The sequence below is a fragment of the Orcinus orca genome, chromosome 15 (genome assembly GCF_937001465.1).
Source record: "Orcinus orca chromosome 15, mOrcOrc1.1, whole genome shotgun sequence".
Taxonomy (NCBI): Eukaryota; Metazoa; Chordata; class Mammalia; order Artiodactyla; family Delphinidae; genus Orcinus; species Orcinus orca.
In genome coordinates this window covers 58727023-58747040 of record NC_064573.1, presented here as the reverse complement: position 1 = coordinate 58747040, position 20018 = coordinate 58727023, and the positions used below count along the sequence as shown (strand labels likewise).

The window sequence follows — 20018 nt, the reverse complement described above, 5'->3', positions numbered from 1 at the left end:
AGGGCCCCTCAATTCTCCCTCTCTCCACCCATGTGAACTGTCTCAGGGGAGAGTGATTCACTGAGCCCCGCTCTCCAGGTGGGGGATCTTGAGGTGTTTTCAACTCTCCATCCGTCAACGCCCCAGTGGGCTGATGAGTCCAGACTGTTCTCCTTTACTACGTGCCCGACAACCCTGCACACGCTGCCCTGAGGCAGACGTTTGGTCCTCATTTCATTCTTTTCTAGAATTAGCTGCTGATAGGACTGCTCACTTCTAGTAGAGGAGAGAGAGGATCTTTTATATTTTGTTCTCTTCTAATACCTTATACATACTAAATGTTTTTTTTCAAAAGCTTGTTGGTGTGTTACTGTCGTGACCAGGAGTTTGGAGTTGATTCACTAAGCAATCGTGAGCCATATAAAGTCACTGGGGTACAATGAAAATACTGGGACATACATCCCTGTGCATTTGGGAGTATTACTGACTGAGAAACTTCCCTAAACAGGCTTGACATGCAGTGTCTGAATTTTGATAGATATTCCCAAGTTGTCTACATGAGACGTTGCAAAATTGTGTGTCCCCATCAACGGTCTGTGCACACAAATTTCACCACATCACCCCTTAATACTGGATTTGCACCAACTTAAACGTTCTGAAGAGTCCGTTTTATTTCATTTCTTAATCCTTGCTAAGGTTAGGTAGCTATCTTTTCATCTGCTGACGCCATTCAGATTTTTTTTTCCTATGAATCAACTCCTTTTATTCTTCACCCATTTTTCCTAATGGAGTGTTGTCTACTTATCAATCTGTATCAAGTGTGTTATAACTACAGCCACCAGCCAGTTGACTGCTACAAATGTTGAAAATAATTTCCCCAAGTCTTCTGTTTGTATTTAGACTTTTCTTTGTGGCATTTTCTATCATTCAGAAGTTTAAATTCTTATATAACCAAATCCGTCAATCTTTTTAAAATGACTTCTGGGTTTTATGTCAAGATATATTACAAAAGCGTCTTCCTTATTTTTCTTATAGTGTTGCTATAGTTTAATTTTTGTGTTTAGTTCATGAACCTATTTGGCATTTATTTTTGTATGATGTGGAGGGGGTCTTATATGGCATATTCTTGTAATAAAATGCTGGGTTTGCTAGCATTTATTAAATTTTATCCATGTACAGTCATAAGAGCACTTGCACTATAAATTTCTACCTCGTGAAATTTTGGAAGCACATGCATCTAGTTGTTCATAGTAGTTACCTCTGAAAAGTGGATTTGGGAAGCAAAGACATTTTATTTTGAATACTTCTGTGCTTAAAGTATCCTTTCAGAGAACAATACTGCATTTATAATTTGATAAAATAAAAATCTGGATAGCTATTGAGGAAAAGTGTAATTACCAGTCCCAGATTTTAGGAAGATGTCTCAGATAGAATGAAACGGCTGAGCAGGAGGTAAGGCACGAGAAGGGCTGGGGCTACAACACAGCTGGGGACAAGAGGAAGGAAGGCTAGTTTGAGAAGGCTGAAGATGGGGACGACAAAGAACTGAGGCCGGAAGGTTGCTTTAGTGCCGTCATTGCCGTAACTTCCGGCAAAAGATGACATTGACAGCATTTTCCAATCATTAATGATCTGGTATATCTTTCTTAAGCGGTAAAGAGAGAACTTGAGAATAACATGAACCCACAGCATGTTCACTTGCAGCATTTACAACATTCCTTCTGTTTTTTCTCCTCTCCTTCAAAAAACCATACAAGTGTGCTCCTCAAGAAACACCCATATCATTTATTACTAAGCTTTTTTCCAACTATGATAACGTATCTTGCCTTCCAGTTTTGACCTACAGTCAAATGTGTTTCCGTGACTACACTGTTCCTAAGGTCTTGGTTTCCCTTTGGGCAACGGTTTTATTTCCTTAGCATGTCAGTCCCAGGGGACTGTGGTCCTCCAGGGAGGGGACTGGTCTGGTTCACCAGCAGCCCTGCACCAGGAGGAAGCTGGGTCTCCTGCAGACTCAGGTACAGGCTGGGAGAGCCCCAGGGTGCAGTGTGTTTTAGCCAAAGAGGAGCTCCCTGCACAGACACCATCTAAGGCCCACCTTGGGGAATCTGGAATACCTTCCTTCCTACTTCTAGAAAACATGGAGAAAAGAAGAGAAAGATTCAACAGTCAGAAACTTATACTTAATCACTTAAGCCTGATTCACACATTTGGCATTTTCCCTTTGGTGCCTAGAAAAAACAACCGACCTGCTCTTCTTACCTATATCTTGAGTTTTAAAATGTTGATTTACAAGACATTCACACATCCCCTTTGTAGTAGCATTTAGATCAGTGTTCAGCTAGGAGGGACATTGTGGCTGCTGAAATCAGAGAGACTGATGGGTTCTGCTTTTCCTATTGTTTTCACATTAAAGTTACTTATTACATGAATATTATGCTCCATGGGATCAGAAAGAAAGGATCTCACCTTTATTTTCTGTCCGTCTAGATATCAACATGTGGCTTTCAGGAGAGGTGGGCTGATTTCTTGGTACTTAATGTTGATTTCAAAGACTGTATCTTTTCTAGTAAAATATTCTGTTATCCTGAGGTAAGAATCCACAAAACAGAACTAAAAAATGGTCATGGGGCCAAAAATATTAACTAAAAGATTCTGATCACTGAGGAAAAAAAATGAACTTGTTTGATTTGATTATACAAAACAACTCTACAAAAGAGAGTCATGAATTTTCATGATTCTTTTACAACGAAGCAGCCAAGGAAAGCATCATAACTTAATGTGAAAATCAACTTTTTTTCTTTTCTCTTACTTTGTTTAGCTTTTGATGAACAACAATTTTTTTTTTTTTTTTTGCATTTCAATACCAATTTTTAAAAGGTACAAGGAAACATAGCTGTGAGGCTAGTTGGGTCAGGGAAAGGGTTCACCAATGGTGACTGTCTGACAGCAAATCTACTCCGGCTTTGTCAGTAGCTCTGAAAGGTATTCAGGTAGAGGTCCCATAGGAAGAATGGCTGCGGATTTTAGAAACCAAACAACATATAATTTTGTTGAATTTGCATTCACATAAATGCTAGCTTGAAAAAAAATGCACCTGCTTGTTTCTATGACAATAGGCAGAGTGAAATCACGCTCATACAGATGTGATGATGACTGCCACCCCGCTATTGCTGTTATTTTTTTTCCCTGAACAAGTCATCGAATTCTTCTCTGCTATCTATCAGTAGACAAAACTGTGTCACAGAAGTCTAAAGGCTGTTTTGCTAATGCTAAGAAACCAGAAGACATTATTCTGTTGTTATTCCCAAGACAATGTCTATCAACTCCACTAATTGGATCATCAGCGCTCTTCTATAATTCAGGAGTAAAATATTTTAGAGCTGGCGAGAACAGGATGCCATGGTTGCCTCCTGTCATATACAAATAATGTATATGACAGAACACTTACTGTTTTTAACAAAGGTGATTTTTAAACTATATTATAGTGTGGCTTTACATCTAATAACATGTAATCTGGAAGCATCTAAATCATGGTGAATATACATCCTGAAATTATACATAATTCGAAAACTCATTTTTAATTTTTTTGCTTCTATTCAGTAACCATTATAACTATTAAAGGCATTCAACTTCTTAAAAGGCATGATGTTACTATGCATTTTTAAATACTAGATAGTCTAGCTATCATAGAAGTTACAGTAAAAATTAAATTACTAACAAATGTATATACTACCTCATATAAAGTGATGACACCATAGGTTTGAATTGGTTCTCGCCATTGAAGAAATATCTTCTCTTCAAAGGTACTTCCTTGGATGGATTCAGTAAGAACAGCACCTGGAACTAGAAGGGGGGAAAAATCGATACATATTTAAGTAAACCAAAAACAAAATACATTTTTCTAGACTTGACAGGTTTTTAACTCTCTATTGAGGTGTAAGATTTTAATAGATATATTCCATTTTCTTGCAAAAACCTGCAATTTAAAACCATTTTGGCTATACTGTCTTTATAAAGAAAAGAATTTCATCACATCTTCCTCTAAAAAGTTTGAATCAATTAGACAAAGCTCAGTATCATCTTGTAAATAAACTTTTTTATTCTTCAGAAATAAAGAAGGATGTGGAGCAATGAATTCCCACACATTGCTTGTGAGACCATAAATTAGTACAGCCACTTTGGAAAATAATTTGCCTGTATTCACTGAAGTTAGAGGCACATGTCATACGACCCAATAATCCCACCTCAGGTATATTCCCTAGTAATATTCTTGCACATATGTACTAGGAGACATAGACTAGGATGTCAGCATAGTAGCATTTTAAAATAAAACTAATAAATTGGAGACAAAAAATAGTTTAAGAAATTAGTTTATATTCACTCAATGAAATACAAAAACGACTGAAAATCGATGACAGCTTTATACATCATCATGGATGAATTCTATAACCATAACACTGAGTGATAAAAGCATGTCAAAGAAGAACATGTATGAACTCCTGGACTTGTACTTAATATGTCTATGAAAAGTACACACAAAATAGAAGTTCTACAAAGATGTGATGTAGATGAAATATTTTTAAAATATTTCATTTGATTTATTAATAATAAAACAGATTTGGGAAAGTTTGATGCCATTTTTTAAAACCTAAAGTATGTAACACCTTTTGATTAGCGAGAAAATCTAATTGACATAAGGGAAGACAGAAATGTACTTGCCAATTTTCTACAAAATAACATACAATATTATTTTTAAAATATCATTTATCTCATATTCATTTAAATTAAGTTTTTGAGTATGCTTTATATGATACACAATTTAGTGTCTAGTGTGCCTATCCTATTTATAAACCAGTATATCTGTACTACCTATAAGTATACATATATTTGGGGATGGTGCGATCAAACTTTTTGGTGATGGTGTGAGTAATCAAAAAGTGGTTTGAGAGGACTCAGGCTTCTCAATTTCAAATTTACTAAAAAGCTACAGTATTAGGACATCATGATATTGGCATAAGGATAGACAGATCAGTACAACAGAATTGAGAGTACAGAAATAAAGCCCCACATTTATAGTCAATTGATTTTTATCGAAAGTGCCAAGAAAGTTCAGTGGGGTCAAAATAATTTTTCCAAGCGGTGCTAGGACAACTGGATATCCACATGTAAAAGGACGAAGTTGGTTTCCTACTTCACACCAAATACGAAAATTATACCAAAATAGATTAAAGAGCTAAATATAAGAGCTAAAACTACAAAACTCCTAGAAGAAAATATAGGTATAAATATTCATGACATTGTATTAGGCAATGGATTCAAAGATATGACACCAAAAACAAAAATAAGAAAAGAAAATATAGATAAACTGTACATCAGTAAAGTGAAAAGCTCTTGTGCTTCAAAGGGCACTACCAAGAAAGTGAAAAGACAACACACAAAAAGGTAGAAAGCGTTTGCAAATCATGTATCTGTCAAGAGACTTGTATCTAAAATACATAAAGAACTATGAAATCCCAATAAAAAGATAAATAATCCAATTAAAAACGGGCAAAGGATCTGTATAAACAGCTCTCCAAAAAAAGATATACAAATGGCCAATAAGCACGTGAAAAGATGCTCAACATCATTAGCTAGCAGGAAAATGCACATCAAAACCACAGTGTGATAGCACTTCACACCCTCCAGAATGGCTATAATCCAAAGACAGATAATAGCAAGTATTGGCAAGAATGTGGAGAAAGTGGAACCCTCATACACTGCTGGTAGGAACGTAAAATCACAAAGCTACTTTGAAAACAGTCTGGCAGATCCTCAAATGGTTAAACACAGATAAACTTACCATATGACCCAGCAATTCCACTCCTACGTATATATCCAAGAGAGCTGAAAACATGTCACTCAAAGGCTTGTACACAAATATTAAGAGGAGCATTATTCATAATAATTAAAAAGTAGAAACAACACAAATCAACTCATGACTGTATAAACATATCTCAATAATGTTTAAAACATGGGGGCTAAAGAAATGTTTGGTTAGCTTGTGGAGGGTATGAATAGCCCTCTAAGGGTTGGTGAGATCTCCTCAGACTAGAAAGACTGACCAGAATTACAAAAGGACTCATAGGCAATACACATTTGTTTAGTTGAGGGGCTACTTAAAGGTAGATCTAGGACATTTATATTGATAGTTATTCTAAACAGAACTAAGGAGAGTTTAGCAGAAAAAAAAATCACTGATTCAGATGGGGGGACCTGGGTTCTGATTTAAGACTTTCCAGTGAATAAACTGTGAAATTTGGGCAATGCACGGACCCTCCTTAGGTCTCAGTTGCCTCACTTCTGAAATGAGGAAGTTGGAGTACGTTGATCCCTAATGTCCAAACTCTAAAAAATATATAATTGTGAAAATAATCGTTTGTCTTAGGTTGAAGGAATTGATGTGAAACTACATCGAAGCAAAGAAACAAGGTATTTAAGAGGTGATGACACCGGTGAGTTCTAAGAAAATTTGGATTCTGGGCTCTGAGACTAAAATGCTCATCACAATCAGAAGTTGGACTACGATGGGCCATGCCAGAGAAAGCTCTACTAAGTCTCAGACTTCCCTGGTGGTGCAGTGGTTAAGAATATGCCTGTCAATGCAGGGGACTCGGGTTTGAGCCCTGGTCCAGGAAGATCCCACATGCCGCGGAGCAACTAAGCCTGTGCGCCATAACTATTGAGCCTGTGAGCCACAACTACTGAGCACGCGAGCCACAACTACTGAAGCCCATGCACCTAGAGCCCATGCTCCACAACAAAAGGGGCCATCGCAATGAGAAGCCCGCGCACCACAACGAAGAGTAGCCCCCGCTCGCTGAAACTAGAGAAAGCCCACGCACAGCAATGAAGACCTAATGCAGCCAAAAATAAATAAATTTAAAAATAAATAAATAAAAATTAAAAAAAAAAGCTCTGCTAAGTCTCTTCCTCTTGACCTTGAAAGTGTTTATTTTGATGTCACCAGGTTTCTCACAGGATCAAGATAATTATGATGCATGTGTGGCTCTATTATTTTGTGATAATATTTCTGAATTGAAAATATTTAGTAATCTATGTACAGACGTAAAGAGGGAGAAAACTTAGAAAAAAACAAATCTTTGGTTTCATTCGATTAGTATAAATGAGAGTAAAATTTAAAAAAAGAGAGATTGTCAAAATTATGTTGAACAGAGGATATTTTAAAAGGATGAATGTAATAAAATGTATTGGAGGGCTTGTAATCATGAAAATGTTAATAACAGGAAAACCTAAATGGGATTCATATAATTGTTGTTAGATCAGGAACAGATCAAGTGAATTAAAATACCAGAAGAGTTAGTTAAATTAGGGAAACTGGTACCTCACAGGAACTTAGGTCTGGTGCCTTTTTTAGAAGTTCTAGGAATTCATGATTTGGGATATAGAACCATAATATCTAAGTTAATGGAATTGAGCCCTATAGTGTCTAGTGACACTCTTAACAGTAATAAAAAGATAATTTTTTCCCACATATTTTCTGATGAAATAAATAATATTTCAATAAAAATATTATACTACAATAAAACTCACGATGTACAACAAACTGTAGCCTTTGTTAATGGCAGATAAGTAAAGTGACACTTCAATTCTTTTTTCTTCATGCTCGGTAGGTATTAACAATTTTTCTTTTTCTGTCTTATTTGAAGTCTTTTTTTTCTTTTGCTCTTGTTAGGAAATATAATTTGAAATCAAAGTTTTTCTAATGAACTGGATGCCAGTGTGCTATGTAAACAATAGATTTTTATTTGGAAGTAATGCATGCCCCAACTCCAGGGACTAGCAAGATAATTTAAACACACAAACAAAAAAGTGACTTATTTAACCTTATGTTTTAACAGCACTTAACAGAATTATTAGCTCATGTAAATTCGAAACCCAAAAGTATTGGTGAGTTCATCCTTCAGCAAAACATCTCTCATCTCTAGAAATGACTGCACTTGACTTTCCTCTCTCACTGATGGAAACATTACTGTTGATTTAAGCCTGAATTAAATGATTATCAGCAAATTTTACTATTTTATTTAAAGAATAATAAGTATTTTGAGTGCTTATTACCTACTCAATACCATGCAAATTGCTATAGAAGAAAATTAGATGGCTTCTTCTCTCAAGTGGTTTACAGTTAAGAGGAAAAAATTATATATAACATAATGAGAGAATAAGAAAGGGTCACGATAGGGCTTCCCTGGTGGCGCAGTGGTTGAGAGTCTGCCTGCCGATGCAGGGGACACGGGTTCGTGCCCCGGTCTGGGAAGATCCCACATGCTGCGGAGCGGCTAGGCCTGTGAGCCATGGCCGCTGAGCCTGCGCGTCCTGAGCCTGTACTCCGCAACGGGAGAGGCCACAGCAGTGAGAGGCCCGCGTACCGCAAAAAACAAAAAGAAAGGGTCACGATAAGTTCCTCTGAATTCTTACAATAACAATAATAACGCTCACCTATTAAAAGGCCCCTCTCTGCAGCTACAAATAGCACTCGATGGAAATGGCTTCTAACCCTAATATGCTGGAGAACTGTATTATTCTTGCTTCTCAGATGAGGAAATAAAGGCTCAGAGATTTAAAGATCTTGTCAAGTGCAAATGAGGTCAGAAGGATGAGAGAGGAATGAGGGTGAGAGAGTTGGAGACAGCTTCATGAAGGACCTGAACTTGAGGAGAACTCTGGAGGGTCATGGAGGAGATGGAATGTAGGAAGCCAGGTGGGGAGGATGTGCAGAGGAGGACAGACAGTGAGGGAGCACTCAGGATGCATGGAGTGTGGCAGCAGGACCAGCACCAGGGCACGTCTCTGCAGGATGCGCTGTCAGGGAGGAAAAGCTACCAGGTCTAGAGCCTGAGCCTGGAATACCGATATATGGATAAAGAGAGTCACTGACGGCTCTTGTGGAGAGAGTAACATGATGCAAACGTATTTTAGAGATTAGTTTAGGGAACGAGTAGAGGGCACTGGAATTGGACAAAGCTGGAACAATAAAAGGTTAGAAACTACTACAGAAATTTCAGCATAAAATCTGGATATAGGTAGTGGAAGTTGAGAGAAAAGAACAATCTATTATCATATTATGTGAAGTAAGTCAGACAAAGACCAATATCACATGATATCAGTTATATGTGGAATCTAAAAAAATGATACAAATGAACTTTTTGACAAATCAGAAATAGACCCACAGACATAGAAAACAAGCTTATGGTTACCAAAGGGGAAAGGTAGGGGGCAGGGAAGAGATAAATTAGGAGTTTGGGATTAACAGATACACACTACCGTGTATAAAATAATCAATAAGGACCTACTGTAGAGCACAAGGAACTATACTTAATATCTTGTAATAACCTATAATGAAAAAGAATCTGAAAAAGAATATATATATATATAAATGAATCCCTTTGCAGTAAACCTAAAACTAACACAACACTGTAAATTAACTATACTTCAATTAAAAAATGATTGTAAAAAAATACCTCAAGGCAGAAAGACAGAATAGACAGTAATATCAATGTTTATATAAATAAGGCCTCTAGAATACTAATGATCATATTAGTAAGTACTTAGAAGTACTCTGGCACATAGAAGTACAGGCCACAGTTTCTGGAACCAGACATCTGGGTTTACCATTCACTTTACTGACTCAGTTTCTTCATATGAAAACCAGAAATATAATAAAAATAATTAAGTCAAAAAAAAAGAACAATCTAATATTTTGGAAGTAGCAACAAGAGGAGTTAGGACCAAATTAAATACAAAAATGCAGGGGAGGAAGGGGCCAGAAAAGACCTGCTGACAGTGCTGAAACTTTCTTGAGTCTCTCCTGGGACACAAGGAAGAGCTGGAAGAAAGAGAGATAGGGCTTCCATGCTCAGCCTAGACTGAGTGACTCATATCAACCTATACTTCTCACAAAAAAAAACTGTAGTGAAACAACTACTTGAGAGCAACCAACACAGGCAGGACTTGAGGGGCTACAAAAAAGAAAAGAGAAGATGTGGTTGAGCTTCCCATTTACTCTGGCTGTTTCCATGTTTTTATTTTATAGCAATATGCCTGGTGTTGCATAGGTCATCAACACTCAAAAATACCTTGTCAGCTCTTTAAATGAAAAAATAGTGTTGTGATAAACATTTAACACATGTTACAATCAATAAAGATCATAATCAGCTGCTTGAAGAGAAAAAGGTGAAATCTATTTTTCCCAGGAATAAGCAAGTGGCTCCCCATGTTGTTTGCCACTTACTCTGATGCCTGGCAAATGAATTTTAAACCAAAGACACGATAAACTACCGCTGTATTTTATGTGCTACACGGACTCACTATTGTACATGAGAGTCCCCTGTATAATCAGTGTAAAAGCACATTTACACCTATGCTATGGGATTCCAGCTGTCATTTTACCATTTTAAATTATTTTAGAGGCTTAATGCAACTGTATATTTGCTTTTTTTGATGAGCTGCTGGTGACATGCACTGTCTATTTACTAAATTCTTGGTTACTGAGGTCATATCCAATTACAGCATTGTTCCTATGGAAAAGCATGATCTATTACATAACCACCAACCTAATGAGGTAATTTCTCAGCACTGTGCTGAACAGCAAGGGCAGCCTCTATTTGGGGCTGAATTTTTATCTGAACTATGAAAAATGTTTCAGAATGCTGTTTGAATAAGCATTTCTTATAAATAATCGAATACCCGGAACAACAGTTCTTCAGTCCAACATGATGATAAAACTTGAATGAAGAACTACTTAGAGCCATACAGAATAATCATATGTAGAAAAGTAACTATATGACTCATAAAAATTAAAATAAGCTTCTGGATCTTTATTCCCTTTACCCCTTTTAATCAGTGCTTCAGTATACAGCAGCACAGATATACATGTGTGTTATTCAACCCAGTAAGTAATTCTTCCTTCCATTTTCAGTGTAAAGATTTCAATTAGAAAGAAACATGAGCTGCTTTTTAAAAAGACTGTCTGTTTCCCATAAACATAACACTTGAAAGTACTCACGATCTTCATCTGTCTGTACTACGAGTTCTTGGCTCTCCTTCCGTCCCTCGGGATTCATGAGGATGAGTTTCACACTGACGTTGGTGTAGGGGGAGAGGTTGGTGATGGTGTGTTGAGGGTGTGAGTTATCCGTGTCCCAGCTTACTTCTTCTCTCACTTGTTCCTGCCCTCCGACCTTGTAACAGTAGTGGACTGTGAGGTTGTAACTATGGCAACGAGTCACGTTATACCCAAATGGCTCCCAGCGGAGAGTGATTTGTCGAGATTTGACTTCGACGACTTCCAATTTTCTTGGGCCGCGCATGGGATCTAAGACGCAAAAGAAGGAAAAAGAGAACATGAGAGAAAATAATAATAAAAGTTCCAGTGAAGCCCAGGTATCACAGATAATCCTCCTTAACCCCAGTATCTTGTCTTCTCTTCTTCCATATGAATAAAACACCTAAATCTTAGATGGGCATGAGGCCACCCAGAATAAGGACTAAAATTTCCAGTCTCTTCTGCAGTGAGGTCTGTCCTTCTACCCAAGTTCTGGTGGATAGCATACAACGTGAGACATCAAGAATGGATTCAGGGCAGTGTCTCTGAAAGGAAGGGGCTCACCATCCTTGTTCCTCCTTCCTTCCTATTAGCTTGATTGAGGATAGGGTGGTCTCACGCTCATGTAGCCATGATGGACCATAATGTGCTTAAACATTAAGAATTCAAAGCAATGATGATGAAGAACCCAGGGTTCCTGATAATCACTGCACTACCATACCATCCCTGAAGGGTCTACTTCCAAAATTTTCATTAGAGAGAAATACAGTGCTTTTATCTAAGGCTCTTTCCTCCGGGGCTCTGATACACAAAAGTAGTCTTAATGCTAATTGACGTATATATTTTTTATCTTTTTAAGATAATTCATCATTATGTAATTGGAAAACAGAGTAAAAGCTTGAGAAATCAGAATGAAATAATACAATGATTAAAGAGTATAAACTTCTGAACAGAACTCCAGGCCTTTTTGGGTTGTGATTTGCAGAGAATTCCACACAGTCAATGCTGAAGTAGTTCTTTACTACCCCTGAGCAGGTCTTGGTGTTGTTTCTTAGTCCAAGCTCCAGGGACAGAGTTTCGAGCTTAGAAATCTAAATGAAACGCAGGGAATATAAGCATTCTGATGGGCTTAAAAGGAAGAATATATACAGAGAAGGCTTTCTTTTTATACATATCTCTTCTTTTATTGAAGTATAGTTGATTAACAATGTTGTGTTAATTTCTGCTATACAGTGATTCAGCTATACATATATATGTATACATGTACACATTCTTTTTTAATATTCTTTTCAGTGTGGTTTATCATAGGATATTAAATATAGTTCCCTATGCTATACAGTAGGACCTTGTTGTTTATGAGAAAGCTTAAACTTGTTTATGAAATGATGATGAAAATACAGTAATACTAACTACATAACATTTACTGAGCCCTTATTATGTACCTTACACTCTTCTAAGAATTTACCTTTCACAGGTTTGGGGAAAACCTAATCTAAAATACTTTGCTTTAGTATATCCATACATACAATTGATCCATATATTTTGATTTTTGTTTTCCTGAATGTGGTCACCATTTATGAATATAAAGACATCTATAACTGGAAAGTGAAAATAAGCATGAAAACTTGAGAAATAATAGCTACCATGGGTAGAAGGACATGCTCCCACTCCCTCTTGTGAGAGCATCAGAATCACAACTAACTGCTGAACAATCATCGACAGGAAGACACTGGAACTCACCAAAAAGGATACCCCACTTCCAAAGACAAAGGAGAAGCCACAGTGAGACAGTAGGAGGGGCGCAATCACAATAAAATCAAATCCCATAACTGTTGGGTGGGTGACTCACAAACTGGAGAACACTTATACCACAGAAGTCTACCCACTGGAGGGAAGGTTCTGAGCCCCACGTCAGGCTTCTGAACTTGGGGGTCTGGCAATGGGAGGAGGAATTCCTACAGAATCAGACTTTGAAGGCTAGCGGGATTTGACTGCAGGACTCTGACAGGACTGGGGGAAACAGAGACTCCACCCTTGGAGGGCACACACAAAGTAGTGTGTGCATCGGGACCCAGGGGAAGGAGCAGTGACCCCACAGGAGACTGAACCACACCTACCTGCTAGTGTTGGAGGGTCTCCTGCAGAGGCGGGGGGTGGCTGTGGCTCACCATGGGGACAAGGACACTGGCAGCAGAAGTTCTGGCAAGTACTCCTTGGTGAAAGCCCTCTGGGAGTCTGCCATTAGCCCCACCAAAGAGCCTGGGTGGGCTCCAGTGTTGGGTCACCTCAGGCAAAACAACCAACAGGGAGGGAACCCAGTCCCACCCATCAGCAGACAAGTGGATTAAAGTTTTACTGAGCTCTGCCCACCAGAGCAACAGCCAGCTCTACCCACCACCAGTCCCTCCCATCAGGAAACTTGCAAAAACCTCTTAGATAGCCTCATTCACCAGAGGGCAGACAGCAGAAGCAAGAAGAACTACAATCCTGCAGCCTGTGGAACAAAAACCACATTCACAGAAAGACAGACAAGATGAAAAGGCTATGTACCAGATGAAGGAACAAGATAAAACCCCAGAAAAACAACTAAATGAAGTAGAGATAGGCAACCTTCCAGAAAAAGAATTCAGAATAATGATAGTGAAGATGATCCAGGACCTCGGAAAAAGAATGGAGGCAAAGATCGAGAAGATGCAAGAAATGTTTAACAAAGATCTAGAAAAATTAAAGAACAAACAAGAGAGATGAACAATACAATAACTGAAATGAAAACTACACTGGAAGGAATCAATAGCAGAATAACTGAGGCAGAAGAACAGGTAAGCGACCTGGAAGACAGAATGGTGGAATTCACTGCTGCAAAACACACTAAAGAAAAAAGAATGAAAAGAAATGAGGACAACCTAAGAGACCTCTGGGACAACATTAAATGCAACAACATTCGCATTATAGGGGTCCCAGAAGGAGAAGAGAGAGAGAAAGGACCCGAGAAAATATTTGAAGACATTACAGTCAATAACTTCCCTAACATGGGAAAGGAAATAGCCACCCAAGTCCAGGAAGCGCAGAGAGTCCCAGGCAGGATAAACCCAAGGAGAAACACGCCGAGACACAGAGTTAGGAAATTGGCAAGAATTAAAGACAAAGAAAAATTATTAAAAGCAACAAGGGAAAAACGACAAACAACATACAAGGAAACTCCCATAAGGTTAACAGCTAATTTCTCAGCAGAAACTCTACAAGCCAGAAGGGAGTGGCATGATATACTTAAAGTGATGAAAGGGAAGAAACTACAACCAAGATTACTCTACCTGGCAAGGATCTCACTCAGATTCAATGGAGAAATCAAAAGCTTTACAGACAAGCAAAAGCTAAGAGATTTCAGCACCACCAAACCAGCTCTACAACAAATGCTAAAGGAACTTCTCTAAGTGGGAAACACAAGAAAGGAAAAGGACCTACAAAAACAAACCCAAAACAATTAAGAAAATGGTAATAGGAACCTACATATTGATAATTACCCTAAACGTGAATGGATTAAATGCTCCAACCAAAAGACAGAGACTTGCTGAATGGATACAAACACAAGACCCATATATATGCTGTCTACAAGAGACCCACTTCAGACCTAGGGACACATACAGACTGAAAGTGAGGGGATGGAAAAAGATATTCCATGCAAATGGAAATCAAAAGAAAGCTGGAGTAGCTATACTCATATCAGATAAAATAGACTTTAAAGTAAAGAATGTTACAAGAGACAAGGAAGGACACTACATAATGATCAGGGGATCAATCCAAGAAGAAGATATAACAATTATAAATATATATGCACCCAACATAGGAGCACCTCAATACATAAGGCAACTGCTAACAGTTATAAAATAGGAAATCGACAGTAACACAATAATAGTGGTGGACTTTAACACCTCACTTACACCAATGGACAGATCATCCAAGATGAAAATAAATAAGGAAACAGAAGCTTTAAATGACACAATAGACCAGACAGATTTAATTGATATTTATAGGACATTCCATCCAAAAACAGCAGATTACACTTTCTTCTCAAGTGCTCATGGAACATTCTTCAGGATAGATCACATCTTGGTCACAAATCAAGCCTCAGTAAATTTAAGAAAATTGAAATCATATCAAGCATCTTTTCTGACCACAATGCTATGAGATTAGAAATGAATTACATGGAAGAAAAAGTAAAAAACACAAAGACGTGGAGGCTAAACAATATGTTACTAAATAACCAAGAAATCACTGAAGAAATCAAAGAGGAAATCAAAAAAAAAGTAGAGACAAATGATAACGAAAACACAATGATCCAAAACCTATGGGATGCAGCAAAAGCAGTTCTAAGAGGGAAGCTTACAGCTATACAAGCCTACCTCAAGAAACAAGAAATATCTCAAATAAAAAATCTAACCTTACCCCTAAAGGAACTACAGGAAGAAGAACAAACAAAACCCAAAGTTAGCAGAAGAAAAGAAATCATAAAAATCAGAGCAGAAATATATGAAATAGATAAAAAGAAAACAGTAACAAAGATCAGTAAAGCTATCTTTGAGAAGATAAACAAAATTGATAAACCATTAACCAGACTGATCAAGAAAAAGAGGGAGAGGACTCAAATCAATAAAATTAGAAATGAAAAAAGAGAAGTTACAACAGACACCACAGAAATACAAAGCATCCTAAGAGACTACTACAAGCAACTCTACGCCAATAAAATGGACAACTGGAAGAAAGGACAAATTTTTAGAAAGGTATAACCTTGCAAGACTGAACCAGGAAGAAACAGAAAATATGAACAGACCAATCACAAGCAATGACATTGAAACTGTGATTAAAAATCTTCCAACAGGGGCTTCCCTGGTGGCGCAGTGGTTGAGAGTCCGCCTGCCGGTGCGGGAGACACGGGTTCGTGCCCTGGTCTGGGAGGATCCCGCATGCCGCGGAGCAGCTGGGCCCATGAGCCATGGCTGCTGAGCCTGCGCGTCCAGAGCCTGTGCTCCGCGACGGGAGAGGCCACAGCAGGGAGAGGCCCACGTACCGCAAAAAAAACCAAAAAACAAAACAACAAAAAAATATCTTCCAACAGGGTTTCCCTGGTGGCGCAGTAGTTGAGAGTCTGCCTGCTGATGCAGGGGACATGAGTTTGTGCCCCGGTCCGGGAGGATCCCACATGCCATGGAGCAGATGGGCCTGTGAGCCATGGCCGCTGGGCCTGAGCGTCCAGAGCCTGTGCTCCGCAACGGGAGAGGCCACAACAGTGAGAGGCCCACCTACCGCAAAAAAAAAAAAAAAAAAAAAAAGTCTTCCAACAAACAAAAGTCCAGGACCAGATGGCCTCACAGGTGAATTCTGTCAAACATTTAGAGAAGCGCTAACACCCATCCTTCTCAAACTCTTCCAAAAAACTGCAGAGGAAGGAACACTCCCAAACTCATTCTATGAGGTCACCATCATCCTGATACCAAAACCAGGCCAAGATGCTACAAAAAAAGAAAATTATAGACCAATATCACTGATGAATATAGATGCAAAAATCCTCAACAAAATACTAGCAAACAGAATCCAACAACACATTAAAAGGATCATACACCATGACCAAGTGGAATTTATCCTAGGGATGCAAGGATTCTTCAATACACGCAAATCAATCAATGTGATACACCATATTAACAAACTGAAGAATAAAAACCATATGATCATCTCAATAGATGCAGAAAAAGCTTTTGACAAAATTCAACACCCATTTATAATAACAACTCTCCAAAAGGTGGGAATAGAGGGAACCTACCTCAACATAATAAAGGCCATATATGACAAACCCAGGGCAAACATCATTCTCAATGGTGAAAAACTGAAAGCATTTCCTCTAAGATCAGGAACAAGACAAGGATGTCCACTCTCAGCACTATTATTCAACATAGTTGTGGAAGTCCTAGCCACGGCAATCAGAGAAGAAAAAGAAATTAAAGGAATACAAATCAGAAAACAAGAAGTAAAACTGTCACTGTTTGCAGATGACATGATACTATACTATACACAGAGAATCCTAAAGATGCTACCAGAAAACTGCAAGAACTAATCAATGAATTTGGTAAAGTTGCAGGATACAAAATTAATGCACAGAAATCTCTTGCATTCCTATATGCTAATGATGAAAATATGAAACAGAAATTAAGGAAACACACCCATTTACCATTGCAACAAAAAGTATAAAATACCTAGGAATAAACCTACCTAGGGAGAGAAAACACCTGTATGCAGAAAACTATAAGACACTGATGAAAGAAATTAAAGATGATACCAACAGATGGAGAGACATACCATGTTCTTGGACTGGAAGAATCAATATTGTGAAAAAGACTATACTACCCAAAGCAATCTACAGATTCAATACAATCTCTATCAAATTACCAATGGCATTTTTTACGGAAGTGGAACAAAAAATCTTAAAATTTGTATGGAGACACAAAAGACCCCAAATAGCCAATGCAGTCTTGAGGGAAAGAAACGGAGTTGGAGGAATCAGACTCCCTGACTTCAGACTATACTACAAAGCTACAGTAATCAAGACAATATGGTACTGGCACAAAAACAGAAACATAGATCAATGGAACAAGATAGAAAGCCCAGAGGTAAACCCACACACCTATGGGAAACTAATCTATGACAAAGGTGGCAAGGATATACAATGGAGAAAAGAGAGTCTCTCCAATAAGTGGTGCTGAGAAAACTGGACAGCTACATGTAAAAGAATGAAATTAGAATACTACCTAACACCATACACAAAAGTAAACTCAAAATGGATTAGAGACCTAAATGTAAGACTGGACACCATGAAACTCTTAGAGGAAACATAGGAAGAACACTCTTTGACATAAATCACAGCAAGATCTTTTTTGATCCACCTCCTAGAGTAATGGAAATAAAAACAAAAATAAACAAATGGGACCTAATGAAACTTCAAAGCTTTTGCACAGCAAAGGAAACCATTAACAAGATGAAAAGACAACCCTCAGAATGGGAGAAAATATTTGCAAATGAATCAACGGACAAAGGATTAATCTGCAGAGTATATAAACAGCTCATGCAGCTCAATATTAAAAAAACAAACAACCCAATGCAAAAATGGGCAGAAGACCTAAATAGACATTTCTCCAAAGAAGACATACAGATGGCAAGAAGCACATGAAAAGCTGCTTAACATCACTAATTATTAGAGAAATGCAAGTCAAAACTACAATGAGGTATCACTCAGTTAGAATGAGCATCATCAGAAAATCTACAAACAACAAATGCTGGAGAGGGTGTGGAGAAAAGGGAACACTCTTGCACTGTTGGTGGGAATGTAAATTCATATAGCCACTCTGGAGAACAGTATGGAGGTTCCTTAAGAAACTAAAACTAGAATTACCATATGACCCAGCAATCCCACTACTGGGCATATACCCAGAGAAAACCATAGTTCAAAAAGACACATGCACCCCAATGTTTATTGCAGCACTATTTACAATAGCCAGGTCATGGAAGCATCCTAAATGCCCTTCGACAGACGAATGGAGAAAGATGTGGTACATATATACAATGGAATATTACTCAGCCATAAAAAGGAATGAAATTGGGTCATTTGTTGAGACATGGATGGATCTAGAGACTGTCATACTGAGTGAAGTAAGTCAGAAAGAGAAAAACAAATATCGTATATTAATGCATATATATGGAACGTAGAAAAATGGTACAGATGTACCGGTTTGTAGGGCAGAAATTGAGACATAGATGTAGAGAACAAACGTATGGACACCAAGGGGAGAAAGTGGTGGTGGGGGCGTGGTGGTGGTGTGATGAATTGCGTGATTGGGATTGACATGTATACACTGATGTGTGTAAAACTGATGACTAATAAGAACCTGCTGTGTAAAATAAAAAGAACATTATTGGAAGAGTAGGATATAATAAACAAGGATAGGGTTTATTAAAGCTGTAATTGGTATAAAAAAATAAAATCATTGATTAGCAAAACAAAACAAAAACAAAACAAACAAACAAAAAATAGCTACCACGTACTGTGTGTGTACTTACTATGTGTGAGTTGTTTTGTATATAATCTCTATTCCTCCAAACAATCCTGTGGCTTAAGCACTATTCTTCCCAACATAGAAATGAAAAAATTGTGGCCACGGTGGGTTCAATAACTTGTCCAAGGTCAAGGTTTGACTGTGGCTCTGAATTCATATGTCTGGTAATGAAATAGCATATGTTTCATTATCAAATCTACTGCAGAGCCTCTACCAAAATAAAGAAAATTGGATAAAAAGAAATCAGGATGTAAAGATACTTAAAACTCCACCTGACACATTACCAAAGAATGTAAACTATAATAAAGGTCCCGTGTATCTCATCTTGGGACAAAAGTGCTGGGAAGAATCCTTCACCTTTCTCCTTCTGGTTCCATAGAAGAGGGGTCCAGGCCACGTTCCCCGGCCCAGCTTTTCCAGACAACCACACATACACTTTGTAGCTACAGGAAATTTGTCTGGACTACCATTGAAGTTCATATCTTGCTTTTTATTTGTGCATAAATTCCTTGTTTTCTTCATCATTTGGGACCTAGAGAGAACTTAGAGATGTCCCCTTTCCCTGTGACCTCCAACAAATGAAAAAGTTTCATGTGAAATAATGCTCTGGGTTTATATTTGTGAGATGGGATTTATCGGCCAGATATCTGTCCAAACCATAGCACGAGGTTAATAATGACCATTCATGCTACTCTATCCTGTAATAACTCTAGGAACGAAGGACAAATGAGAAAAAGTTTCCCAGGAGAATCCTGAGTGGACGATTTTCATGGAATGTTCCTTTTTACCAAATCAATTTTTTATATTTAAATTATCAGTGTTAGGGAAAATATAAA

At 38.0% G+C, this 20018-nt stretch overlaps 1 protein-coding gene across 6 annotated transcripts in view; it reads right to left on the bottom strand.

The window, feature by feature from the left end:
- The window catches only part of PTPRM (protein tyrosine phosphatase receptor type M), a 746259-nt gene that overhangs the window by 304925 nt on the left and 421316 nt on the right, over positions 1 to 20018 (bottom strand). For all 6 annotated transcript variants that reach the window (XM_004275949.3, XM_049698267.1, XM_049698268.1 and 3 more), the window contains exons 8-9: positions 11045 to 11353; positions 3716 to 3825 (exon numbers count right to left, since the gene is read on the bottom strand). In XM_004275949.3, coding sequence (XP_004275997.1) covers positions 3716 to 3825; positions 11045 to 11353 — 419 coding nt within the window. The remainder of the gene's footprint in view (positions 1 to 3715; positions 3826 to 11044; positions 11354 to 20018) is intronic.